General features: G+C 47.2%; 1 protein-coding gene across 1 annotated transcript in view; it reads right to left on the bottom strand.

The window, feature by feature from the left end:
- Positions 1 to 1,128: 1,128 nt before the first annotated feature.
- TMEM178B (transmembrane protein 178B) overlaps positions 1,129 to 22,521 on the bottom strand; it is a 335,310-nt gene continuing 313,917 nt past the window's right edge. Inside the window, exon 4 of the mRNA XM_036428780.2 lies at positions 1,129 to 2,192. Within this exon, the coding sequence (XP_036284673.1) occupies positions 1,942 to 2,192 (251 nt within the window). The 3' untranslated portion in view covers positions 1,129 to 1,941. The remainder of the gene's footprint in view (positions 2,193 to 22,521) is intronic.

Raw genomic sequence — 22,521 nt, 5'->3', positions numbered from 1 at the left:
TGAGAAAAGGTGGAGGAAGATCAATGAAACAGAGTGCCTGGGTGGGAAGGAAGGCTGCTGAGTGGTTGGCAATGTTCCCAAAGCATTATTTATTTCTGAAGCAATGGAATTCTCAGCTGCATGGCTGACCCATGGCTGCGGAGCTCGGAGACACTCTTCTGGACTCCCCGGGGCTGCCCTGCCCCAGCAGGGTCACTGAGGTGGCTGCCAGCTGCTCCTGCCTGCTCCATCTGGCGGAATCCTCCCCTAAAGCTGACGTGGTGGCCCATCCTCTGCAGTGTGCCAATGGGCTCAAGTGAGCCTGGAACACTGGCTGGATCTAGGCCACCTCTGTTTGGGTGCTGGCCACCGTGACAGCTATTTGGGGATTCATGGCCTTGACTATCAAGAGGGACAGGAAAAGGTTGGGAAGAGTCACGAGTTCTCCATTAATTTACACAATATCATACAAACTGGAGCCCATGGGACATGAAGGCGCTCTCCCTGCACATGACCCATTTTCTTTTATCTGTACAGAAGTCGCCGTGAGGGGAGTAGTCGATGTCCAGTGACAAAGGACAGCTTCCAGGCTGGGGAGCAAACGGTCTTGTTCGGTGGACAGACTTGTGCAACAGCAGCGGAAGGCACGTTCCTCCTCCCTCTTGAACTGTGTCCTCCTCTTTGCTCAGAGCTCCTGTGCCCAGATGAGTCATGAACTTCTGAAATGAGGGGACTAGAGCCAGGGGTGTCCCAGGACCAGGGTGAGAAGACGCACAGGGTCCTCGGCCCGGTGGTGGTGTTCTCGGTTCTGCCCTCTGGGAATGTCAGCTGCACTAAAAGTAATAGAAAAATGCAACACACACGACAAAACCCACACTCAGCAAACACCCGCCACACACACACACTCCAGGGACCAGAAGCTGCAGAACTGGCACCCACATGGGCCTGCCCCTCTTATCTACCTGGCCTCTGGGCCTCCGTGCTGGGCCCTGAAACCATCCCAATGGATAGAGAAACAACAGTCAGAATGCAGTATTTCCATTTTAAAAGGTGGAAAAAAAAGGGAACCACCCAAAGAGTAGTTTCTCTCTCCCTCCTCTCTCTCTCTCTCTCTCTCTCTCTCTCTCTCTCTCTCTCTCTCTCTCTCTCTCTCTCTCTCACACACACACACACACACACACACACACACACACACACATCACAGCATCACTCCAAGGCTCCGGCTGCCCAGGGAGTGCAGGTGGGGTTGGGGCAGGGCGGCCTCTTATTGAACTCGGTGTAAGGCAGCTGGAAGGTAAGACTGGGTTTTCTGAGCATCCGCTGAAGTGTCCTCTCATTGATGCAGATCTTGCCTCTCAGCAGGTGGTTCTCTCCCCCTTCCCACCTCTAGAACTTTGTCCGAAAGTTTGGCAGCAAAGAGAAAACTCCCTTCTTGCTTTGTTCTCTCCTCCACTTCTGGTGTGTCACTGGTGGGCCGGAGGGGACCAGGACAGGAAGAGCAGCAGGAGGAGTGGTTCTGCCATGGCCTCGAAGGTTTGGTGACATTCTGTGAATAAGGGTGTTGCTTCTCTGTGATATGATCAGTGTTGGGGTGACTGGCCTGGTGGGTGGCACTTCCTTCCCTACATTGGTGTCTCTCTAGCCCCCTGGCTCTGTCCCTTCCCAGCCCACCACCCCGTCCTCGTGAGAGACGGGGAAAAGTGTGCTGTCTTGAGTGGTAGTGTTCACTCTGTCTCCAGGGAACCATGGAACCAAAAGTTAAGAATTGATGGAAAAGCCACGTGGTGGGAACGCCTTCCCCATCTCGGCGATGAGGCAACACACACAACGTCCGACGAGATGCGGTGCCTGAGCCATCTCCAACTCTGCCTTGGCACTGGCCTCATCGGGATTTAGTTTTGTTTTATATATGTATATTATATATATATTTATATATATATATATATGTATGGGGTTTTGTTTTTAGCACACTGTCCCATTCTCGGGTCTGGATTTAGGGCAGTTGGTCCTCGGGACAGGTTGGACAGAAGGGGCCAAGGTACAGAAGAACCCGGAGATGAGTGTGAGGCCCAGGCCCCCCCATGCACAGAACATGGACCATCCATAGCCATGGCTGATGTCATCAGGGAGTCCATACAGGTAGCGAGGGTAGCGTGACAGCTCAAAGTTGATCCCGGCCACACAGGTGCACAGTGATATGATGCAGAAGGTTCCTGAAGGACAAGGGAAGACATAGGGGGTGGGAGAAATGGAGAAGGAAAGGGAAGAGGAGAGGGAGAGAGAAAGAGAGAAGTGAGGATTATTACAGTGTTGATTTTCTTGAGCAAGAAAAAATGAAAAGGTTCAGATAACAAGTATATATCGGAAAATACTCATGGAGAAGAGAATACTATTAAGGAATTGAAGCTTCCTTGCTCCCCAATAATTGTCCAGTGTTGGATAAACTCCGGAAGCACCTCTTTTGCAAAAATACTTAGTGATATCACGGTAGAGTTTTGTGTAGGATGGAGTGAGGCTGAAAGCATTCAGTTCATGTTTCTGAAGCATTTAAAAATACACTGTCTTTGGAGACACAGAAGAAAACACCCCATTTGCTATTTCTTTAATGAGAAAGATATCTTTATTCTTTTATTTCTATAAATAATGTCTTACTACAATATTGAGTTTTCCTTGAGTCCATTCACCATCAGGTCAGCCAAATCCTGGAAACCCTTTCCCGTTTCCTGTAGGAAAACGTGCTCCCCAGAGCACACCAATCCTGTAGCAGGGGAACCAACGACCTCAGGGAAGTCTGTCCACAACTTCTCACCAGGAAGACCCATAGTCTACTTTGCATGTTACCTTTTCTAACTTTGCCTTTTGAGGCATTTCAAACATTTACTTCATGTTGGGACCTCCCTTTAAAAAATATTACACAGGCTGAGTGCTGTCAGGTCTCGCGTGGGGAGGCAGGCTAACCGTGATGGGGCGGAGGGAGCTCCATGAGGTGCAGAGCAGCTAGCCAGCACATATTTGGTGAGCGTCTGTTTGTGCCCAACATTATGCTAGATACAAGGGAGATCAAAGAAGAGGAAAAATCTTTAGTGAAACCTCCAATAAAAAGATGAAGAGAAAGCTTATAATCTAGCTGGGAATATGGGGATTTCATGAGTGAAAAGTTGTGGATGAAGTGAAAACAACCCCAGAGTGGGGATCAAGAGATGAGCTTAGTGGCAGCTCTGAACCCTCAGTCCACTCATTGGTGAGATCAGGGGGTGAGAGCAGAGACCGTGAGGTCCTCCCGCACCCAGTGGCCTCTAGGGAAAGAGGCACAATACCCAGGAATAAGTGGTGAGAGTCAACTCTTACAGGGACCGTCATGCTGAGCCTGGGAAGGTTTCCCCGGGAAATAGGGACTTGAAGGTGGAACAGGAATTCTGCAGGCGATATGCAGATGGGGTGCTCACCTGGTCTCCTTCAACCTCAGAGGCCCGTCGTCCTGGGTCCCTGTGCCTGAGGTGAGAAGGCGAGCCCACATACCATGGCACCTCCAACTTCTGAAATGCTTACAGCTGCCATCCCAGTCATTTCTCACATCACTACTGGGATAAATAATGGCTGTCCTGCCTTCTATTTTTGCCCCCCTGACCCCAAATAGCTTCCTATCACACTCAGCATTAAACCCAGACCCCTTACCCTGCTTGTATAGCTTTACTTGAGCAAATCTTTCCTTGTCCTCCACCCCCCATGACCATTCCCTGCACTCTAGCCACACAAAAGTCTGTGTCTGAAACTAGCTCAACTTGTACCCACCCCAGGGACTTTGCACTTGCTGTTCTCTTTCCCAAAATGGCCTTCAACTAGCTCTTGTCAGGTCTCAATTCAAATACCACCCTTGCAGAGAGATCCTCCCCAGCCCTCTTCTCCCAAACTGTGTTCCATAGAGGTGTCTCAGGAGTAAGAGGGAGCAGACGAAGCTCCCAGCCCTTTCTCCTCTCTTTGGCCATAATAGCCCTGCTGTGATCTGTTTCCATGTGAAATTTCATCTGAAGCAAGGAGTCCAGTGATTTAAACATTTTTGAGAGGTGCAGCCTGGTCCATTTGCAAGGGGACCTCAAGGTATGTCATTACAGAACTATGCTTTGGACAGCCAAGTCCGATGGCATTCATTAGCGGCAAGTCCACACCTTTGGCAGAAAGGGCAAAGCAATCTCAACCCTCATTCCTGCTGGTTCTGGAAGGGGCCTCAGACTCCTACTCAGCTCAGCCCTCTGAGCAGCCAGCCCCAACCAGTCAGTTGCAGCTGCTGAAAGTGAGAAACGAAATCTAATTATAATTTCCCACTCTGTGCCAGGACGGGCATTCACATGGACTCAGAGAGCTCAGGAAGTCCAGTTAGGAAAGATGGCACCACTCTGTGCAGCTTGTGCTAATAAGACTCTCTGCCATCAAGGGAACAGTGTCCTCCCTCCCCATCAAGTATCCCTACTTGCAAAGTCCATCTGTGAGTGGAAAAGGCCAATGGGTATAACAAAGTGTGCCAACCTAAGTGCCCCTTCTGCACGTCCAAGCATGATACCCGCTTCCTTGCATGACCACCCTGGCCACTCCTCTCAGCGTGTCCTGCCAGCACCTGCCTGGAGGAGGAGAGGGCTCTGCAGTGTCTCGGGCTGCTGCCCGCCCTCTGTCCCCTGCCCTGCCCCCTCCATGCCAGGCACAGCTGAGTCTCCAGTGAGGGTGAGAGGGAGGAAACGGTTTTCATGACCAGACTGCCGGCTCTGTGTTCCAACACCAAACCCAGCTTCCTCATCCACCCACCTTCGCATTGCTGCCATTTCTAATTAGTGTTTCACAGGTTGCCAAATATTAGATTCCAGTTTCCCCCCTCGTTTTAGCTTCTTGGTCGTTTGACAACTTCCTCCTTCCTGGATATATCTGCCCTCGGTTTCCAAGCTGTGCCCTGGCCCAGGACCGGTCCCAGCTTCCTAGACGCCGCTCTGTCCCTGGAGGGCTTCTCAGTTGCCTTTTGTCTTTTCAGACTTGAAAGCCCCTCCCTCCCTTCCTCCCGCCCCCCCTCTTTTTGGCATCTTCGCCCCCTTCTCGGCCTGGATCTGCTACCAGTATATGAGTCACAGGATTATATCTGAAATCATATACTCCGTGAGTACGTGTCCTCAGCACCCCAAGACAGTATGCTTCAGGTACTCCCTGGCTAGCCACAGATGCCCCATGCTATCCTCACAAGCCCGATTCCCTTGAGCCCCTGACTTCTTTTATTCTTTCATAATCTTGCTTCCCTAGGAAAGGGATCAACCATCCCAGGATGCCTGGGAGTTGGTGGAGGGTGGCAGGTGTGTCTTGGGCCACATGGAACACCTTGGTCACCCTTCCCACAGGTTCCTGCACAGCCCTGCTCTCCACTAATCGGCAACACTGTGATGGTGACATGATGAACCCTTTGCTTGCAAGTTAAAGAAACCATCATGCCCAGTGGGAGCCCAGAAACATGGACCCAGGGATGTGTTGCTAATGTCAAGAAATGCCAGACTGTGGTAGCATTGTTTTGGGGCAGCTAATTCTTTAGCAACATTGAAATGTCACCAGGGAACACTCAATCAGCCACCAGGAGGGACCCATCCCGCACCAAGATAGGTTAAGCTGGTAGTCAGAGTCCCGCTCAGCCCACTCCTGGGCACCAAGTGTAGGTGTAAGATGGACAGGACAGGACTTGTGTGGTTGCTGCCTATCAGCCTCCACAGGAAGGGGCGGGAGACTACACGCCCTCACCCACTTCAGAGCAGCCAGGGCAGTAATGCCATACGAATAGGCCTGCAGAGAAATGGCATCAGAACCAAGGCCTCAGGCTCCAGCAGAAATGCTCTTACTAATTGAAGAAGCCATTGCCTAGGCAACCGAGGCCCTGGTGAAGGTTCTCGCAAGAATCCGGGGCACTTACAGATTGTGTGCACAAGCGTTTTGCCGAACAGCTTCTCCTTAAGTGACCAAGTCGAGCCCAAATCTTTACTGGAGTATAATTTCTGCAGCTTTCCAGGGCTGGGCATCCACCCGTGTGACATTATTTTCTGCTCTTGGAAATGAGGAACAACATGTGCGTATCCCTGACCCTTGCATGTTGCCTTATTGCTACGTGGCCAGAGGACCCTTGTTCTGACCCAAACCCACAGTTGGCTACAAAGCTGTCTGTCCCCTTGTGGATCTGCAAGTTGGGGACCTCTGAGAAGCAGTAGCCTGTGTCCTCCCTAAGACACTCCTCCATCAGTCTCTCCCCCGCTTGAAACCAGAAACACGCCAAGTCAGCAAACAGAAAGAAAGATTTCTTTTCCTCCACCAGCAGTGTCTGCATCCCCAAAAGCTGATGTCTACTAAACCCTTCCTGTGCTTAGATTAAAAGCCTCAGTAGCATTTGGCTCCCGAGAACACTTTCCAGCTTTGCTCAGACCTGCGTGGCATATAAATGACTGCTGAATTATACACCATTGCATCAGCAGCAGCCAACAGGCAGGTCACATGGGGCTTTCTATCCAAGGTGCCTCAGGGGTTCACTGGGATGAGGCAGGGGTGGTGACAGCCTCCGGAGAACACACAGCAAGGGATGGGGCCCTCAGTTAGGACAGATCATCCATCACTCAGAACACTCTGCAAATGCTCTAGGTTGAGACACAGCATAAGTGCCATCCCGCTGCCGGGAAAGCAGCATTTGTGTTTCCGAGGCTGTGTCTACATGCTACAAGGCTGTCCTATGAGATGCAACATCCTAACTCGAGCACGGAAAGGGACTAGCCCATCCATACAGGTTAGCATTGTTTCTAAAGTGAACGCTTCCAGAGTCCTATCATAGAACTTATCCCACGGTTTTTCCATTATCTACAGTAGGGGTGTCGAACTCAATCAGAGAAGGGGCCAAAATCTAAAATCCAGCCTAAATCGCGGGCCGAATGGTTTACTGAACAGTCATAAACTGTCATTGTGATGGAAACGCAGCGGAGTGCAGTGATGACAGCGCGGTGCGGGCCACATTGCAAGGCCTGGCGGGACGAATTTAGCCCACGGGCCTTGTGTTTGACACATGTGATCTACAGGGTAGCCACCAAATCTGGAAACACAGGTGTCATGGACTGAAGTATGTCCTTGTAAAATTCATGCTGAAGCCCTAATCCCTGGTGCCTCAACATGACTAAATTTGGAGATAGGACCGTTAAAGAGATAATTAAGCCCTGTGGCTCAGTTGGTTGGGCATGATCTTGTACTAGGCATGTCAAACTCACAGCCTGTGGGCCGTATGCCTCGTTTATTTGGCCCGTGTTAGCCTTTGAGTTTGACATGCTTGCTGTACACCAAAGGGATGCAGGTTTGATTCCAAGTTTGGGCACATGCGTGGGTTGTGGACTCGATCATGGGTAGGGGGTGTGCAGAAGGCAGCCTATAGATGTTCAGCTCTCACACTGATGTTTCTTTCTCCTTCTCTTTCTCTTTCTCTTTCTAAAAGTCATTATTTTTTTAAAGAGATAATTGAGTTAAAATGAGGCCATTATGGTAGGCCCTGATCCAATATGACAGTGTCTTTATAAGAAGAAGAGATTAGGACATATAAAGAGACACCAGCCAGCTGCATGTGCAGAGGGAAGACCACACAAAGAGGCAGCAAGACAGCGCCCATCTGCAAGCCATGGGGAGAAGCCTAGGAGGAAACAACCCTGCTGACACCTTGATCTTGGACTTCCAGCCTCCAGAACTGTGAGAAAATAAATCTCTCTTGTTTAAGTCACCCAGTCTGTGGTATTATGTGTTGGCAGACCTAACGATCAAATACAACAGGTGAATACACAATAATTATCCTATTAACACAACATTCCCATCTGAACATTATGGCCTCCCTGTAGCTCAACAGGCATCTAAACAGAGCCATAGAGAGCTATAGCTGCTGGGTATCTCATGTTTGTTTTCTTTATCTAGTTACCCTCATCAATGGATCCATGCCGGCTCCCACTTACTACCAATCAATGCATTCATTCTCGTAGGTGTATATTTAGATTTGATCACAGTAGCATTGGTCTTGGTGGCCTCCATGCCAAAGACAGAGCCTTTACAAACTTGGGAAAACATCTAAAGGGCCGAGCAAGCGAAAGGGGGCCTCGGTGGGTGTTCAAAGGCTTTGCCATGATGGGCGTTGACTAAGGTCAAAGCACCATGGTCCAGTCTCTTTGACTGGAGTCTGGCATTGCCCTCCTCTCCTAGTCTATGGAGAACCCCGGTGAGCTGTCCTAGAAGGTGTCCTCTGTGGGCCAGGCCACGTTCCCAGTCTCCTAATAAACCTTCCCTGAGCATGCCCAGCCCAAGATAATCCGCACTGGTTCTGAATTCCTAGAACATCCATGGTCTGCCACAAGCCACCTGACCATGCATGAAGGACACCTCTTGTTTTAGCTTGTGTTCGCCCAGGGGTGGGGAACCTTTTTTCTGCCAAGGCACATTTGGATATTTATCCCATCATTCACGGGCCATACAAAATTACCAACTTAAAAATTAGCCTGCTGTATTTGGTCAAACATTTAACTAACTCACCCCTAATGCCTTAGCAGGGCCACCCCAAATGATTTCACTGGTCTTATACGCCCTAGGGCCAAAGGTTCCCCACCCCTGACTTTCTCCTGAACCTGGATTGCAGGGGTGTCTGCTTTTGCATCATACACAGCACTGAGCATTCAATCCAGATCGCCGGGAGAAATGGATTTCTAGGCTGTGGGGCTTTGAAGTGAAACTTGGAGGGAATGAAGTACATACGCCTCTTCCTTTTTCCTCTCCGCTGTGATTGCGGAGGCGTTAGAGTACATGTGAGTGGGCCCGTGCACCCACGCACGGACACGCCCACCTGGGTCTCAATGGGTCCCTTGGATTTCAGGAGGCATTTTAATTTTTACAGAAGTTCGGCATCTGAATAATACCCTCTAGGCAGGATTACTTTGAAGAGCGATAATAATAAATGTGAAAAGGCTTAGAGAAGTTAAAATTGCTTTCTATACGGAAGGTATAATATTAGAAATTCAAGCTTGAAGTGAGGGCAAAGACAGATTGTTCTGGAGGGCAAGAAAAAAGCGTGGCTGCTGCTTTCATTACCATCGCCCGCTTCTTCTCCCCGCCCGGCCCAGGTAGGTGCTACACCAGGAAGCGACTGCGCCCAACAAAGAAAGTGCTCACTCAGGCTTCCTCATTCTGTGGACTCTGTTGCAACCAGAACCATGGAAATTGGAAAATCTCAGAATATGCATCTGAGACATTGGTAATGCAATTTATTTTTGGGCTCAGGGAGGTCACAGTGTCCAGTGGGGGCTGCATTATGACATTGGTGGGTTTGTGAAGAAATTTGTAAGGCTATGGCTCTTTCCAACAAGGATGGAGAGAAGGAACTAGCCCAAAGGAGTGGGAATCCTATGGAACATGAAATGAGGACCTTTTGTAGGTGCGGTAGAGGTTCTGGCCTGGTCTAGAATAGAGAGGTGGCATGCACAGTTATCCATACTCATTTATAGGCACCTACTATATAATGAACTGAGAACTAGATTTTTATCATTTTTCATTTGCATAATATACGATCCCTTCTTTCTTCTTTTGCTAAAACAACGCCACTGTTTTCTCCTGGCAAAGCCATTCTATGATCACGATGATTAATTCAGACATAGGTACTAGATTCAAGCCAAGTCTCAATTTTTGTATTGAGGTTGCTATGAGATTATATACATACATATAATTATATATGTAAATTATATATATATATATATATATATATATATCACATAGCATAGCAGAGCATAGCAGAGCATAGCATATAAATTGTATAACTTCCATAGTAATCTCAAGTTATATAATTTGCTAAAAGGTCCTAAAGCATACATCCCAAGTAATTATTTCATTTTTCTGTAAAGCCACAGTATTTGACTTCAGAAATATCTGAGAACTATACACTATACTTGCTTCCATTGCCCCCATTAAAAAAAACAAAAACAAACAAACAAACAAACACACACACACACACACAAAAAAAAAACCCACAGGGGACACAACTACTGGCCCAATCCACTTTTGCACACCTGACCTTTGATATTTCATGTGTCATGGAATAAAAAGTAGGAAAGATCTGAGGTGGGTGGTCTGAGGGAAGCTATGAGCTTTCTAAATAGGGTGGGAAGGAGAGTTCTAGAAAGATAATGAATCAAGAATGCAGCATGTCAAAAAAGCTCATAGACACAGACAGCAGCATGGTAATTAGCAGAGGGAAAGGGGATGGGAAGGTAGAAGAGGGTAAAGGGGAATAAATGGTAATAGAAGGAGACTTGACTTTGGGTGGTGAACACACAATACCATACACAGATGGTGTGTCATAGAACTGTACACCTGAAACCTATACAATTTTATCAACCAATGTCACCCCAATCAATTCAATAAAAATTTTTAAAATCAGTACTTTGCAAGCAAATTAAATAACTTAGATGAAATGGACAAATGCCCAAAAATACAAAACCAAACAGCACTAAATCAGGAAGAAATATAAAATCTGAATCAACCTATAACTAACAGGAGAATTGAATTAGGGGGGGGGGGGGAAAGACTGCAATGTGTCATCTTTTCAATGTGAAACTTTGTAGCTTCCTATCCATCTGGCCTTGGTTCAGAGTGAGGAGCAGTGGGATCCAACTGGCTTCTTAACTACGTAAACCGAGAGTGGCATCAGCAGCTGTGCAGAGAGGAACACTCTCAAGCTGTGACTCGTGAGCTTCCAAGAGTAAGCCCCTCAGAGAATGTCATCTTCCTGCCTCTGTCTCTCTTCCCTCTCCTCTTCCTTGGCCACCTCTTTCCGGTGGATGACAATGGCACACTGTGCGAACTTTGAGAAGCTCTAGGGCAGAGGGCAAGCTTGTCTGGGGTTTCTTGCTGGGGACAAAGCCTGCACAGTCACGGACACTACAGCCTTCAGGTTGTTCTGGTCACTCAGCATCCCAGGTACATCCAAGGCTTTTGCAGAGAAAGCCTCATCCCCTCCAGGGCCAGCGTGAAGCTCATGTTTGAGTTCCTGCCTCGCTTAGTGTAAGGGTCTCCTGGCCCGCAGGCACACCAGCTTGTTCTGTCCTCGCTTCCTGGTGGGAAAGCTGCAAGGGAAGGGGATGAGGCTTCGTGGAAAGAGAATGCCACCAAGAATCAGACAATCCAGGTTCTGGTCTCTCCTTTGCCCATGAACTGAGCACATCACCACATGTCTCTGGGCTGTGATCCCTTCAACCGTAAAGTACAGGAAGGAGGCAGGGCTAGATCACTAATGCCTTCCAGTTAAGTGATCCCATGACGTTAGGTATTGGGGTGAGGTGGTGCCACCTTCTCTGAATTGTTGTAAGCCTGGCTGTCACTTATTTTGTCAAACATGAGCCACCTGGAGACAAGATCACCTCCTGACATGCACAGGAGGGCCGGTGGATGAGACCATTAGATGTCATTATTTGACATCGACGTGCATATGAGGCTCAGCTCTAAATTGCCTTGATTTTCAGTGTGGAAGGATTGGGACGCAGCTGTTTAAGTGTCTGGAAGAAATTGGCTCCTGAGAGAAATCCCTCTGGTTTGTGCCCTGTCTGATCGGAGCTGATGCCATGTTAATTAGTAGAGGAGGCGGCTTGGGGTGGTGGCCAGAAGATCAGGCAAGCCTGCCACCTGGCTTGGTGTACGGTTTCATCTGCCTGGCACATTTGTCAGCTTGGCTTTGCCTTTCTTTGAAATGAAAACATGTACCCAAGTATATTTGCATGCTGTCACCTCACTGCTGGGTCACTGAGCACATACACTGAGTGGCCAGATCATTATGATCTCTGAACGCATAATAATCTGGCCACTCAGTGTATATATATTCATGCATGGGTGGGGTCCGGCCAGCCTAGCCAGGGGAAGGGGACATGGGTGGTTGGCCAGCCTGCCTGCTGGTCGAATTCCTGGTCAAAGGGGCAATTTGCATATTAGCCTTTTATTATATAAGATATACACTGAGGGGCCAGGTTATTATGCGTTCAGAGATCATAATAATCTGGCCACTCAGTGTATGTCACTTTACATAGACCAAACATGGATGTGTAATATTTATAATGGATGCCCAGAGGGACAGGCATTGTTTCAATGTTAACTCCTTAATCCTCAAAACAATCTTCTGATGAGGAGAGCAATTTTAGAGGGGGACAGTGAGGCATAGAGAATTAAGTAGATTGTCAAGGTCACACGGTTTAGTTATATTTGGAGCCAGGATTCAAACCCATGCTTTTACCACTTGTTATGCTGCCTCTCATTTCCTAAGTGTATGTATTGTCTTTGGAGCTGGACTGTAAGCAATTTAAGCAAAGAAGCTCTTTTCTTCCCCCATAGGGTTCTATGCCCAGTGGTATTTAAGTCAAATTTATCAACCAGATGATGAGACTGGAGGAGGAAACCCTATCATTATCAAATGGGATCTTGAGGAGGTTCGGGGTGCCTGGGCCAGTAAAATCTTGTTGCTGACTTCTTCAGAGAACTAGGAAACCTATCACAGACTGGGAACAGTTTCATTCCTTATTTGTGTCAGCGAGAAGGCTGACTTTCTGCAGAGGGACACAAATTTTCTTTAAAAAAGAAAGGAATTGATGGGAAGGAGGTGAAAGTACACAGAATTATAGGCAAAGCTGGAGAACAGGACAACAAGGCCTTGGAAAAATAAAGGGCAGGCCCTGTGATCTGGTGGCAGGAATAATGGGTGTGCCCCAGAGCTCTGCCCAGGATAGGATTCAGCTTCTGTCTCTCTCTGTGACTCTCCTTTCAGGGATCCAGTGGGGCTGGACACGAGTTCAGGAAGAAAAGGGATCAAGATCAGAGCACTCACTCTTTCAATAAGACTCTGCAGCTTCCCAACAGGACAGAAACTAAAGACAGAGTATGTTGGTGCTTAGAAGAGGACTCAAAGGAGCTCCGTGTGGACCCCAGCCTACCCGAGGGTCCTACTCCCCCACCCTGCACTTCCCCTCAATCCTACGGCCCACAGCCCTTGTAGCTCCTCTTTTCTTTTGAAGACCCGGGGAATGAAAATGACTCACTCCTCTTCCTTTTCCAAATTCAAACTCAAAGGAGGTAGACAGGGAGAAAAATGTCAGCTCCATTCATGGTGAAGCAGCATAGCAACTGAGTTAGAGGCCAGGCCACAATCAGCTCACTAATACTCTGCCCCCAGGCTGGCATTTTAGGGCCGTTTGCCTAAGGGAATTCCGCTCAGCTCTGTGGAGAAAATATGCTCCTCCAGAAGTGTTGACTCATACTGGTGGACCAGAGAAAGGAAAACAGGCCTCCTGATGCTAGTCTTGGCCTTGGCCTTGGGCTTTGACATGGGAATGCTGGCCCCCTGGGGAACTGGGCCAGGGCAGAGGACCCAAATGGTTCTGGGCCCACCAGTGTGACCTCCTCTCTCAAGCTCACTCATTCAGGGAAGTCAGTGATCTCTCGTCACTTAGGAAGTAGGGCTTACAATGTAGTCTGTCCTAAAGAGATAAGAGAACACCCTCCAGTTTCCCTGGGCCGTGCTAACTCAGGGACCCTGCATATCTAACACCCAAAGCCTTCTGGGAAATGCGATTTGAATGGAAATGTTAAGAGCTGAGCCAGAGTGGATATTTTAGTTAATTAATTAACATTTTAAAGAAATTATAGTCTGGGTGTGTGGTGGACTCTTTAAGAAGGGATATCCCAGGTTCTGTTAGGGAGACAGTGATTGGCATTCCTTTCCACACAGGGCCAAAAACCCAGAGGTCAAATATCATACTAGGTTTACATTTTATCTTTACATAAAGCTGCTTAAGCAATTTAAAAGATAAAAAGTATTTTTTGCTTCATTCACAACAGAGTTCAGTTACCCAGAGCCATAGAAAAGCGGAAATGTATTAATAACATGAGAAAGTCTAAACTAGAATGAATAAATAAAGACCTGGCAGGCTGCTTCAGAGAAGTGGCCAAGTCTGAATCCAGCAGCAGTTTCATTGAGTAGAGGAACATTTAAAAGCCCCTTGAGGGACAATGATAACAACAGGGCAAAGAGATGCCATTCTCCAGCCTAATCGTTAGCTCCCCAGAGGGGCTGCTCCTGACCCCCGAGCACAGGGTCCTTTTCCCGGTGTACCCACAGTTCCCCTCTGCGATAGCACCAGTCACGCTGCCTCCAGCACTTGCCTGGGTGGCCCTTAAGGACAGAGACCACACACATTCTTGTTTATGTGTCCTGGGTGCTAGCACAATGCCTGGCACATCGTAGGCACTCAATGTTTACTGAGTTGAGTTCAGTTTGTAAAGCAGATAATAAGAAGTGCAATAGTATGTCTCCAAATATTTGAAAGACTGTTGGAGGAAGATGGTACTGACTTCAAATTATGTCACTTAAGCAGAAAGGACCCAACATTACCAGAAATCCTATTAAGGTTTAAAATGAAAAAGAACAAAATAATGACTAGAGAAAGGATGAGGCCCCTGCACTATGGAGGCTTAATCACAGGGAGCAGATAGGAAATGAACTAGATTTCTGCTCTCCAAGGTACCCCCTATGAGCTAAGTGCCATCAAAATGGTGCAAAGGAAGGTCTGAGTGCAGAGGATCCCAGTTTGAGTTCACATGATTCAAAGGTTTCTGGAAGATGCTGACCATAAACTGAGTCTCGAGGAAGCACAGGCCTCGACAGACAGAGAAAGGTGGCATGAGGCCGAGAATGACAAGTGCTCTGTGTGGTGCAGGGCCAGTCTGAGGCAGAATTGTGGCTGACTCTGGACTCCATGCTGGGGGCATTGCCCTTTATTCTATCAACAATGTGGGACTCAGAATGTTTCCCATCAGAGAAATGGCATGGTAATGAGAGTATTTTAGACAGACAGTATGGTGTCAAAGTTGAATTTAGTGGGCAGTATGGAAAGGAACATTTATGGAATACAAATCCCCCAATAGGTGCTTTCTTTGTATTATCTCATTCCAGCCACACAACAAACCTGCACGGTAGGCAGCTCTATCTCAATTTTACAAGTGACAAAGAGGAGGCTCAGAGGTTGGCAACTAAGTGGTGGGAAAAGATTTCTGTCCACCAAGCTAAATGGCTGTCAAACTGCTGCAGTAGTATGAAGGGCCTGCATGGCACTTAGCAGATGGTAGTGAATGAATGGGCCACAAAGAATATTGCAAAAGAAATATTGGCAGATGTTGACAATTGATGGAAAGGTACAGGTAAAACCAGAAAAAGTGAAAAATGACCCAGAGGTGAATGACAGGCTGAGGTGCTGAGGAAATCAAGAAAAAAAAACTCATTTCACCGGGGAAAGGGAATGGAGAAAGCTGGCATTTATCAGGTGCTTGCAATAAGCCAGTGTTGAGCACATATGCAATAAACATAAAGCACACGCATATAGAGAAAGGACAAGTCTAGTTCAAGGCATGTTTGGGGTTCCAGAAGGGTGGAGATGTCAATTGAAAACATGAGCCTGGAGCTCAGAAAAGACTGTTGCACATGCAGGTTCCAGACTCCTCTGTGCGAAGATAATGATCACTGTGAGGATAAGTGCTGTTGACAAGGGGAATTGCTAAGGGGGTTGGGGGGGCGTTGGCACCCACATTTACTGGTACGACAGAGAACATGAAAACAGAAAATACAGAGAAGAGGAAAAATCATGACTGCGCTGTCATGGAAGGCAAGAGATGAGAGTTTCAGGAAAGACGGAGAAAGATAAATCCTAGTGAGGTCAGAGGAGATCCAAGGTGAGAGGTGGAGCAGCCACGAGGAAGCGAGTCTCCAAAAGGCAGCTTCATGACATGCTAGGAAGCGATACCAGACATCAAGAGATGAAATGGATTGGTAGCTGAGCTACAGAATAAATATGAATTCTTTCTTTTGCAACGTGAGCCCCCAAGCTTTGTCTCTCGTCTCAGAGCATATGAAAAGATAAGGCCCTCAGCCAATGGGGATCATTTCCTATTTCTCTAGGAACAATTCCTTGGGTAGAATCAGGCTTATCTTTCTTGTCACCAGGGAGCAATGCCCTTTGTCTAAGTCTGTGTGGGGCTGTCTCTTGCCCTGTAGGGTCATGAGTTGCTGAAGGATTGTAAATATGTTAAAAAGTTCATTATTATCTGGCAGATAGTGCTGCGTGATTATTAAGAACCCAGGCTTGCCGAAACCAGTTTGGCTCAGTGGATAGAGCATCAGCTTGTGGACTGAAAGGTCCCAAGTTCGATTCCGGTCAAGGGCATGTACCTTGGTTGCGGGCACATCCCCAGTAGGGGGTGTGCAAAAGGCAGCTGATCGAAGATTCTCTCTCATCGATGTTTCTAACTCTCTATCCTTCTCTCTTCCTTTCTGAAAAAAAAAAAAAATCAATAAAAAATATATTAAAAAAAAAAGAAGAAGAACCCAGGCTTCAGAGTCCAATAGATTTGAGTTGGAATCTTTGGTGTGGGAACTAGACTTGGCCAACATACTTCAACTGTCTAGGCAAGAAACTGCTGAGAAGGCAAGCAAGTGCCAAGGATAAACTGACCACACGTGAATCAAACTGTAGAAAGTGCTCATTCTGGGCCAGGCACAGTTCTAGGCACATTCAACAACCTATTTAATTCTCACTACAACCCCACAAGGTGGGTGCTATTTTACAGATGGTGATAGTGAGCTATAGAGAGGATAAATGTGCCTAAGGCTACAGGGCTTTGATGCAGACCTGAGCTGATGCCAGTTTTCACATTGATGGTAGCAGTGCCTCCCTTTGGGCCTTCTTCACCCCTCTTCCTCCTGCCCTGCCCCAAACATAGACCTGCCCCTGGCTGGTGAAGGTTGAAGGGAGTCCTTTCTGGCTTACCCATTGTAAATGAATACTTTCCAGGAAGCCTATGTCTGCCTTGCTGGTTAAGTCCTCAGGCCTACTTCCTGATCCCAGGTGGCCTGCTAAGTGGCCTTTGACCAGGTCCCAGGAGCAGAGAAGAAAGGGTGGGGGTTAGTGTGAGCACCTTAGATTAAGGCTCCACTATTTACTTAATTGCATGGCTCTGAGTTTGTTTCATGGCTCCCTGGGCCCAGCTCATTATCTACAAAATTAGGGTGGTAATGACAACCTTAAGGCTGCTAGGAAGATGAAAGAAATAATGTTTGAAGAGCATTTACCGTTGACACAGCAGAGATGCTCAGCAATCTCTTACCTTCTCCCTGACTGCCTCCTCCACTTGCCTCCTAAGGGAGTTTGAAGGTCAAATGAGACTTACCCTCCCTTTGCAGTCCGGTGAACTGAAAAGCGTACCTGAACAATAAGTGATCCCCACCCACCCTTTTTGGATGACCAGAACCTTCCTTCCCTAAGAATGGTAGATTGAAAATGCCCCTGTCTTTACTGTGAAAAAGACAGAATGCTTTTGTTTTGAATACTTTGCATTGTGAAGGTGTCAGTCAACTCAAAGGAAAACAGCTCATTTATCACAGTAATGGGGTCTCAGTGTCTGCCTCCTCTCTAAAATTGTGAGAAACTCCAAGGTAGAAATGAGTTCTATTTCCTTTTATCCTCCACTGGACCTACTGCTTACCAGTGCTCAACAACTGGCTATTTTATTTAATGAATAATGGGCAGTGGGCAGGTTCTGATGGCTAAGTAAAGTGGTGATGGGCTCGCCCATCTCACAGCCACATCTTGGACATCCTTGATCTTCTGAGGGCTTCTACAGCCAGGGAGAGTATTTCCCAACCCCCAACTAAAGCCACAAGGCATGAGGTATGGTCTGATAACAAGGAAGTGTTTGCAATTAGGAGGCTTCCAGAATGTCAGGGAGGTACAGCAGCTCTACACAGGCCCTCTCTCCAATTATCTGAGAGCTGGGGATAAAATGCAAGGCACTACCCACCTGTCCCAATGGCCCAAGTTCTGTTAGGATGAAAAGTATGTCCATAAGAACAGACTGCCTTGACCACCTCAGGGGCCAGCTTCATAACCCCTGTTCATTGTCAGTCTCCCATTAGCACCCCCAGGCCTTCCAGGGTGTATCACCAGTGCTCCCTGTATCATGTGGACAGTCAAACAGTTCAGCCTTACCAACTCCCCTCCCTCTCTCTCCCCCCCAACATACACAGTGGGGTGCAGGGATATTTTGTGGGCTGAACGCTGTGCCTTGTGGGAGCTGCCTGGCCTTGCTCCCTGGCTCTCCAAATTGGGCCACTCTTCCAAGTCACCCCTCTGGTACCCAGGGGGAGCTGGAGCCTTACTTCCTGTGTACACACTACAACATACCTGCTGGCAATGCCCTCCAGCCTGTCTTTCAGTCCTGGGTCTGATCTGCACCATTTCCCCTGGTGTCTGGTCCTCTGGCTTCAATCCCCATACCCAGGGTGCATCTCAGACATCCAAGAAATACAAGGATGGGATGGGGGAGAGGGAGAGAGGGGAGTTCAGGGGCCTTTCCCAGCAGAGTCCTCCAGTCCCCTCCCCTGGGCCTGGCAACTTCTGGTGCCACTTCTCCCCTGTCCGCAACCCCTCCGCCCCCAGGACAGGACAGGAGGAAGGAAATGCCTCCTCACGCACACCTGCTCCTTTCTCTTCATTGCTGCCTGAGAGCATCTTTGAAGCCCAGTAGGATGGGTTCTCTCCGTTTACTACAGGCTCCAGCATTTTCCTTTGATTTGTGATTTGTTTCAAGGGCCAGAAGCTTGCCTGACAAGTTCCCTTTCTCTGAGGCTCGCACACCTCTGTAAGAACATCCAGAAGAGCCTCAAGGAGGGCACAGCTTTTAAAGTTGCTTTAGAAACCACCCAAGTTTCCATGGCAATCAAGCACTGGGAGTCACCACCACCTTCCGGGTGTGTTCCCACTGAAGAGGCCGCTGGAGACATCTGTTTTCTCTGCACCCCACCCAGGAACGGAGATGTCCCCAGCCACCTGCTCTCTCTGCTCCAGCCTGCCACTGCCCCACCCCCCACTTCATGATAGGGACCCCACTTCAGTGCAGAGCTGCCAGTATTTCTACCCCAGAAAAGAGAGTCTTGTTTTCATGACAGGAGACCTCGGGGTGTCAGGGTCCCAGCTTAACTCTGGACTATTAAATTCAACATTCACTCAATAATTCAGACATGTCTTAGCATGACTGTGTTGGTGGTGGCAGCCAGTCAGGAAGGCACCAGGCTGTGGAGAAATCACTCATCCTGAGTGACACCCCAAATCATCCTCACACACCCCACCCCGATACCAGACAGTGACCCAAAACCATACCTTACTGTCCATGGTAACCTGACTTTGCTATTTTTCACTTCCGGATCTGTCCTGCCATGGAAGTGGTTTGATTGTTCATGACAGGAACTCCTCAAAATACCCATCAACTCTTCCACTGGAAGCTTCAACAGACAGTGTGTGCTCTAAGACTTCATCAGACCTGCTGTTTCCACCAATGCTGGGCACTATCAATATTCCCACCCAATTTTAATCAACCACTGGCATTGAAATAAAGAACTTAACCCAGACTTCCAATTCTCAGTAAGTTCTGACCTTATTGCCCCCAACCCCCTTTCCTAGTCCTCGTCAGCTCCCAAAGCAGTGCACTCCCGTACCTCACTCAGTGAGATGCGAACTCAGCCTCGCTTTATTAACAGGCTGTGCTGGCAATGTCCAGGGAGTCAGCTTTTGAAGGGAAGGGCAACATGTTTTGTGTGACTATTCAGTCACCAAGGATGAGAAGTGATTTCAAGCAAAATGTACTTGGCCTGAGTTAGGGGAATTTGTCAAGAGCTCTCTGCTAGATGCCTTCACAAACCACCCTGCTGTTCATCTCCTTCCAGGGTCAGCTCTGTCTCAGCATTTTCCTCTAGGAATTCAGTGACAGAGCAACACCTGATCAATGAACATGTGGCTTTCTTGAATGTTTGGACAGGCAGGTTATAGGGCATCTGACAAGGCCTTCACTGGCCAGATTTGGGCTTGTAGGGCCAAAGCTGCTTAGTATTCTCTTCTGAAGGGCAAATCTATAATGGAGGCAACCTATAAGAGCAAAGTTTGGTTACCATTGGGTGGCCAGGGTGTCATCCCTTTGGGGTCCATTCCAATTCTAAGGGGAAATGACCTCTCCTGCTGCCTGAGCTGCTGGAGTGATAGATCCTGGCCTCTCATTCTACATTAGGCAGAAGTGAACATCATTTCCTAATCCCCCTGATAATGTGTCTCCTCCCCTGATGTCATTGGAGTCCCTAAAATGACTTACTGCCTTAAAGAAATAGTCCTCCAGGCAAGACACCTATGTCTTAGAGTTCTCATGTCTGGCTTGTAAGTTTTCAGAAATGCTGGGACTTTATCAAGGTCATTGCCTATCTGAAAAGGGGTGTCGGAGGTTCATCACACGGATGAACTGCTCTCTGGTGAGCTGGGGGAGGCATTTGACATCAGTGGTTTGCAAATTACTGCAATCACTCAAACTTGAGAGCCGAGCTTCTTTAGGGCATTCTCCTTGTTCCCCCTGACTGACTGGGAGGAAGAAAAGGTTACACTGACCACAGGTGGTAGGAAAAGGACTTTTAATGATCTTCTTTTCCCATTACCATCCCTGCCCTCAATTATGGCCACCATCGCCTCCAGGTGCGCCTGTGTGCTTTGAGAAGGCAGGAACGGAAAGGGAATGTGGGAGGTTCTGGGAATACTGGCATCTGCTCAGAAGCACAGAACTGGAGCCATGCTAGTGTGGGGAGATGTGTATGTGACACAGGGGGTCGTGGGGACTTTCAACACGGGCTACTGGAAACAGGCTTCAAGTATCCAGGCTGGTGGCACAGGCTGGGCTCTGGCTCAGTTAAGCCACTCACTAGCTGGGTGACCTAGGACAACTGACATGACTACTGCTGTCTGGGAAGACAAGGAGGTCAAACTGGATGGTCTCTAGGTCGCTTATATTTCTAAAGAGACTTAAAAAAAAAGAATTTTATTGATTTTTAGAGAGGAAGAGAGGAGAAAGAAGTATTGACATGTGAGAGACATCTATTGGCTGCCTCTTCACGCCCCTACCAGGGATCAAGCCCACAACCTGGGCATGTGCCCTGACCAGGAATCAAAACAGCAACGTTTTGGTGCACAGGATGAGGCCCAACCAACTGAGTCACAGTGCCAGGTAAGTCCCTCCCATTTCTAACATTCCCTACTTCCAAAGGGAATTTGAGACTTGTTCTACACAGATCTTAGGAGTGTTCAGATAAAGTTAAAAAGAGAATAAGAAATCTCATGAGCCCTAACTGGTTTGGCTCAGTGGATAGAGCATTGGCCTGCGGACTCAAGAGTCCCAGGTTTGATTCCAGTCTAGGGCATGTACCTTGGTTCTAGGCACATCCCCAGTGGGGGGTGTTCAGGAGGCAGCTAATCGATGCTTCCCCCTCATCGATGTTTCTAACTCTTTATCCCTCTCCCTTCCTCTCTGTAAAAAAAAAAAAAAAAAAAAAAAAAAAAAAAAAAAAATCAATAATATATATATTTTTTAAATCTCATGAATGGGAAGATAAGACCAAGAATGAAAGATAAGAGATAATACTTTCTTGAAGGACTGTTGCTCTGTTGAGACAAAATCCTTGCCCACTGCACGGAAGAACATATTTTCCAATGCTAGCTCATATAAGGGTTTAATCTCCAAAATTTACAGGGATATCATATAAGTGAATAAAAGGAAAATAAACAATCCAATCAAAAAATGAGCAAAGGACCTAAATAGACACTTTTCAAAAGAGGACATACAGAAGGCCAAGAAACATATGAAAACATGCTCAAAATCACTAATCATCAGAGAGATGCAAATAAAAACAACAATGAGATTGCATTTCACACCTGTCAGAATGGCCATCCATCAACAAATCAACAAACTGACAAGTGTTGGTAAGGATACAGAGCAAAAGGAACCCTTGTGCACTGCTGGTGGGAATGCAGACTGGTAAAGCCACTGTGAAGAACAGTATGGAGTTTCCTCAAAAAATTAAAAATGGGACTCCCATTTGACCCAGTAATCCCACTTCTAGTAATATACCCCAGGAAACCAGAAACACCAACCAGAAAGGATATATGCACCACTATGTTCATAGCAGCACAATTTACTATAGCTAAGATTTTGAAACAGCTTAAGTGCTCATCAGCAGATGAGTGGATTAAAAAACTGTGATACATCTGCACAATGGAATTCTACGCTGCTGTAAAAAAGAAGGAATTCTTACCATTTGCAACAGCATGGATGAAACTGGAGAAGCATTATGCTAAGCAAAATAAGCCAGTCGAAGAAAGATAAATATCACATGATCTCACTCATTTATGGAATATAATGAACAACATAAACTGATGAACAAAAATAGAGCCAGAGCAGGAAAAATATTTTAGAATATAATAGAAATCATCCTGTTATTTGAAGATTTTTAATATTTCCTACAACTTAATATTAGTTTTGGTAATATTATTGTATTTTTAATATTTTTTCTTGAAATATTAATGTTTATTGCACATAAATGGCTATTTTGTATCTATAATCTGGTAA

This window comes from Pipistrellus kuhlii, unplaced genomic scaffold, assembly GCF_014108245.1.
Source record: "Pipistrellus kuhlii isolate mPipKuh1 unplaced genomic scaffold, mPipKuh1.p scaffold_m20_p_10, whole genome shotgun sequence".
Lineage (NCBI taxonomy): Eukaryota > Metazoa > Chordata > Mammalia > Chiroptera > Vespertilionidae > Pipistrellus > Pipistrellus kuhlii.
Note: the sequence above shows the minus strand (reverse complement) of the source record. Positions and strands in the feature narration are given on the sequence as shown.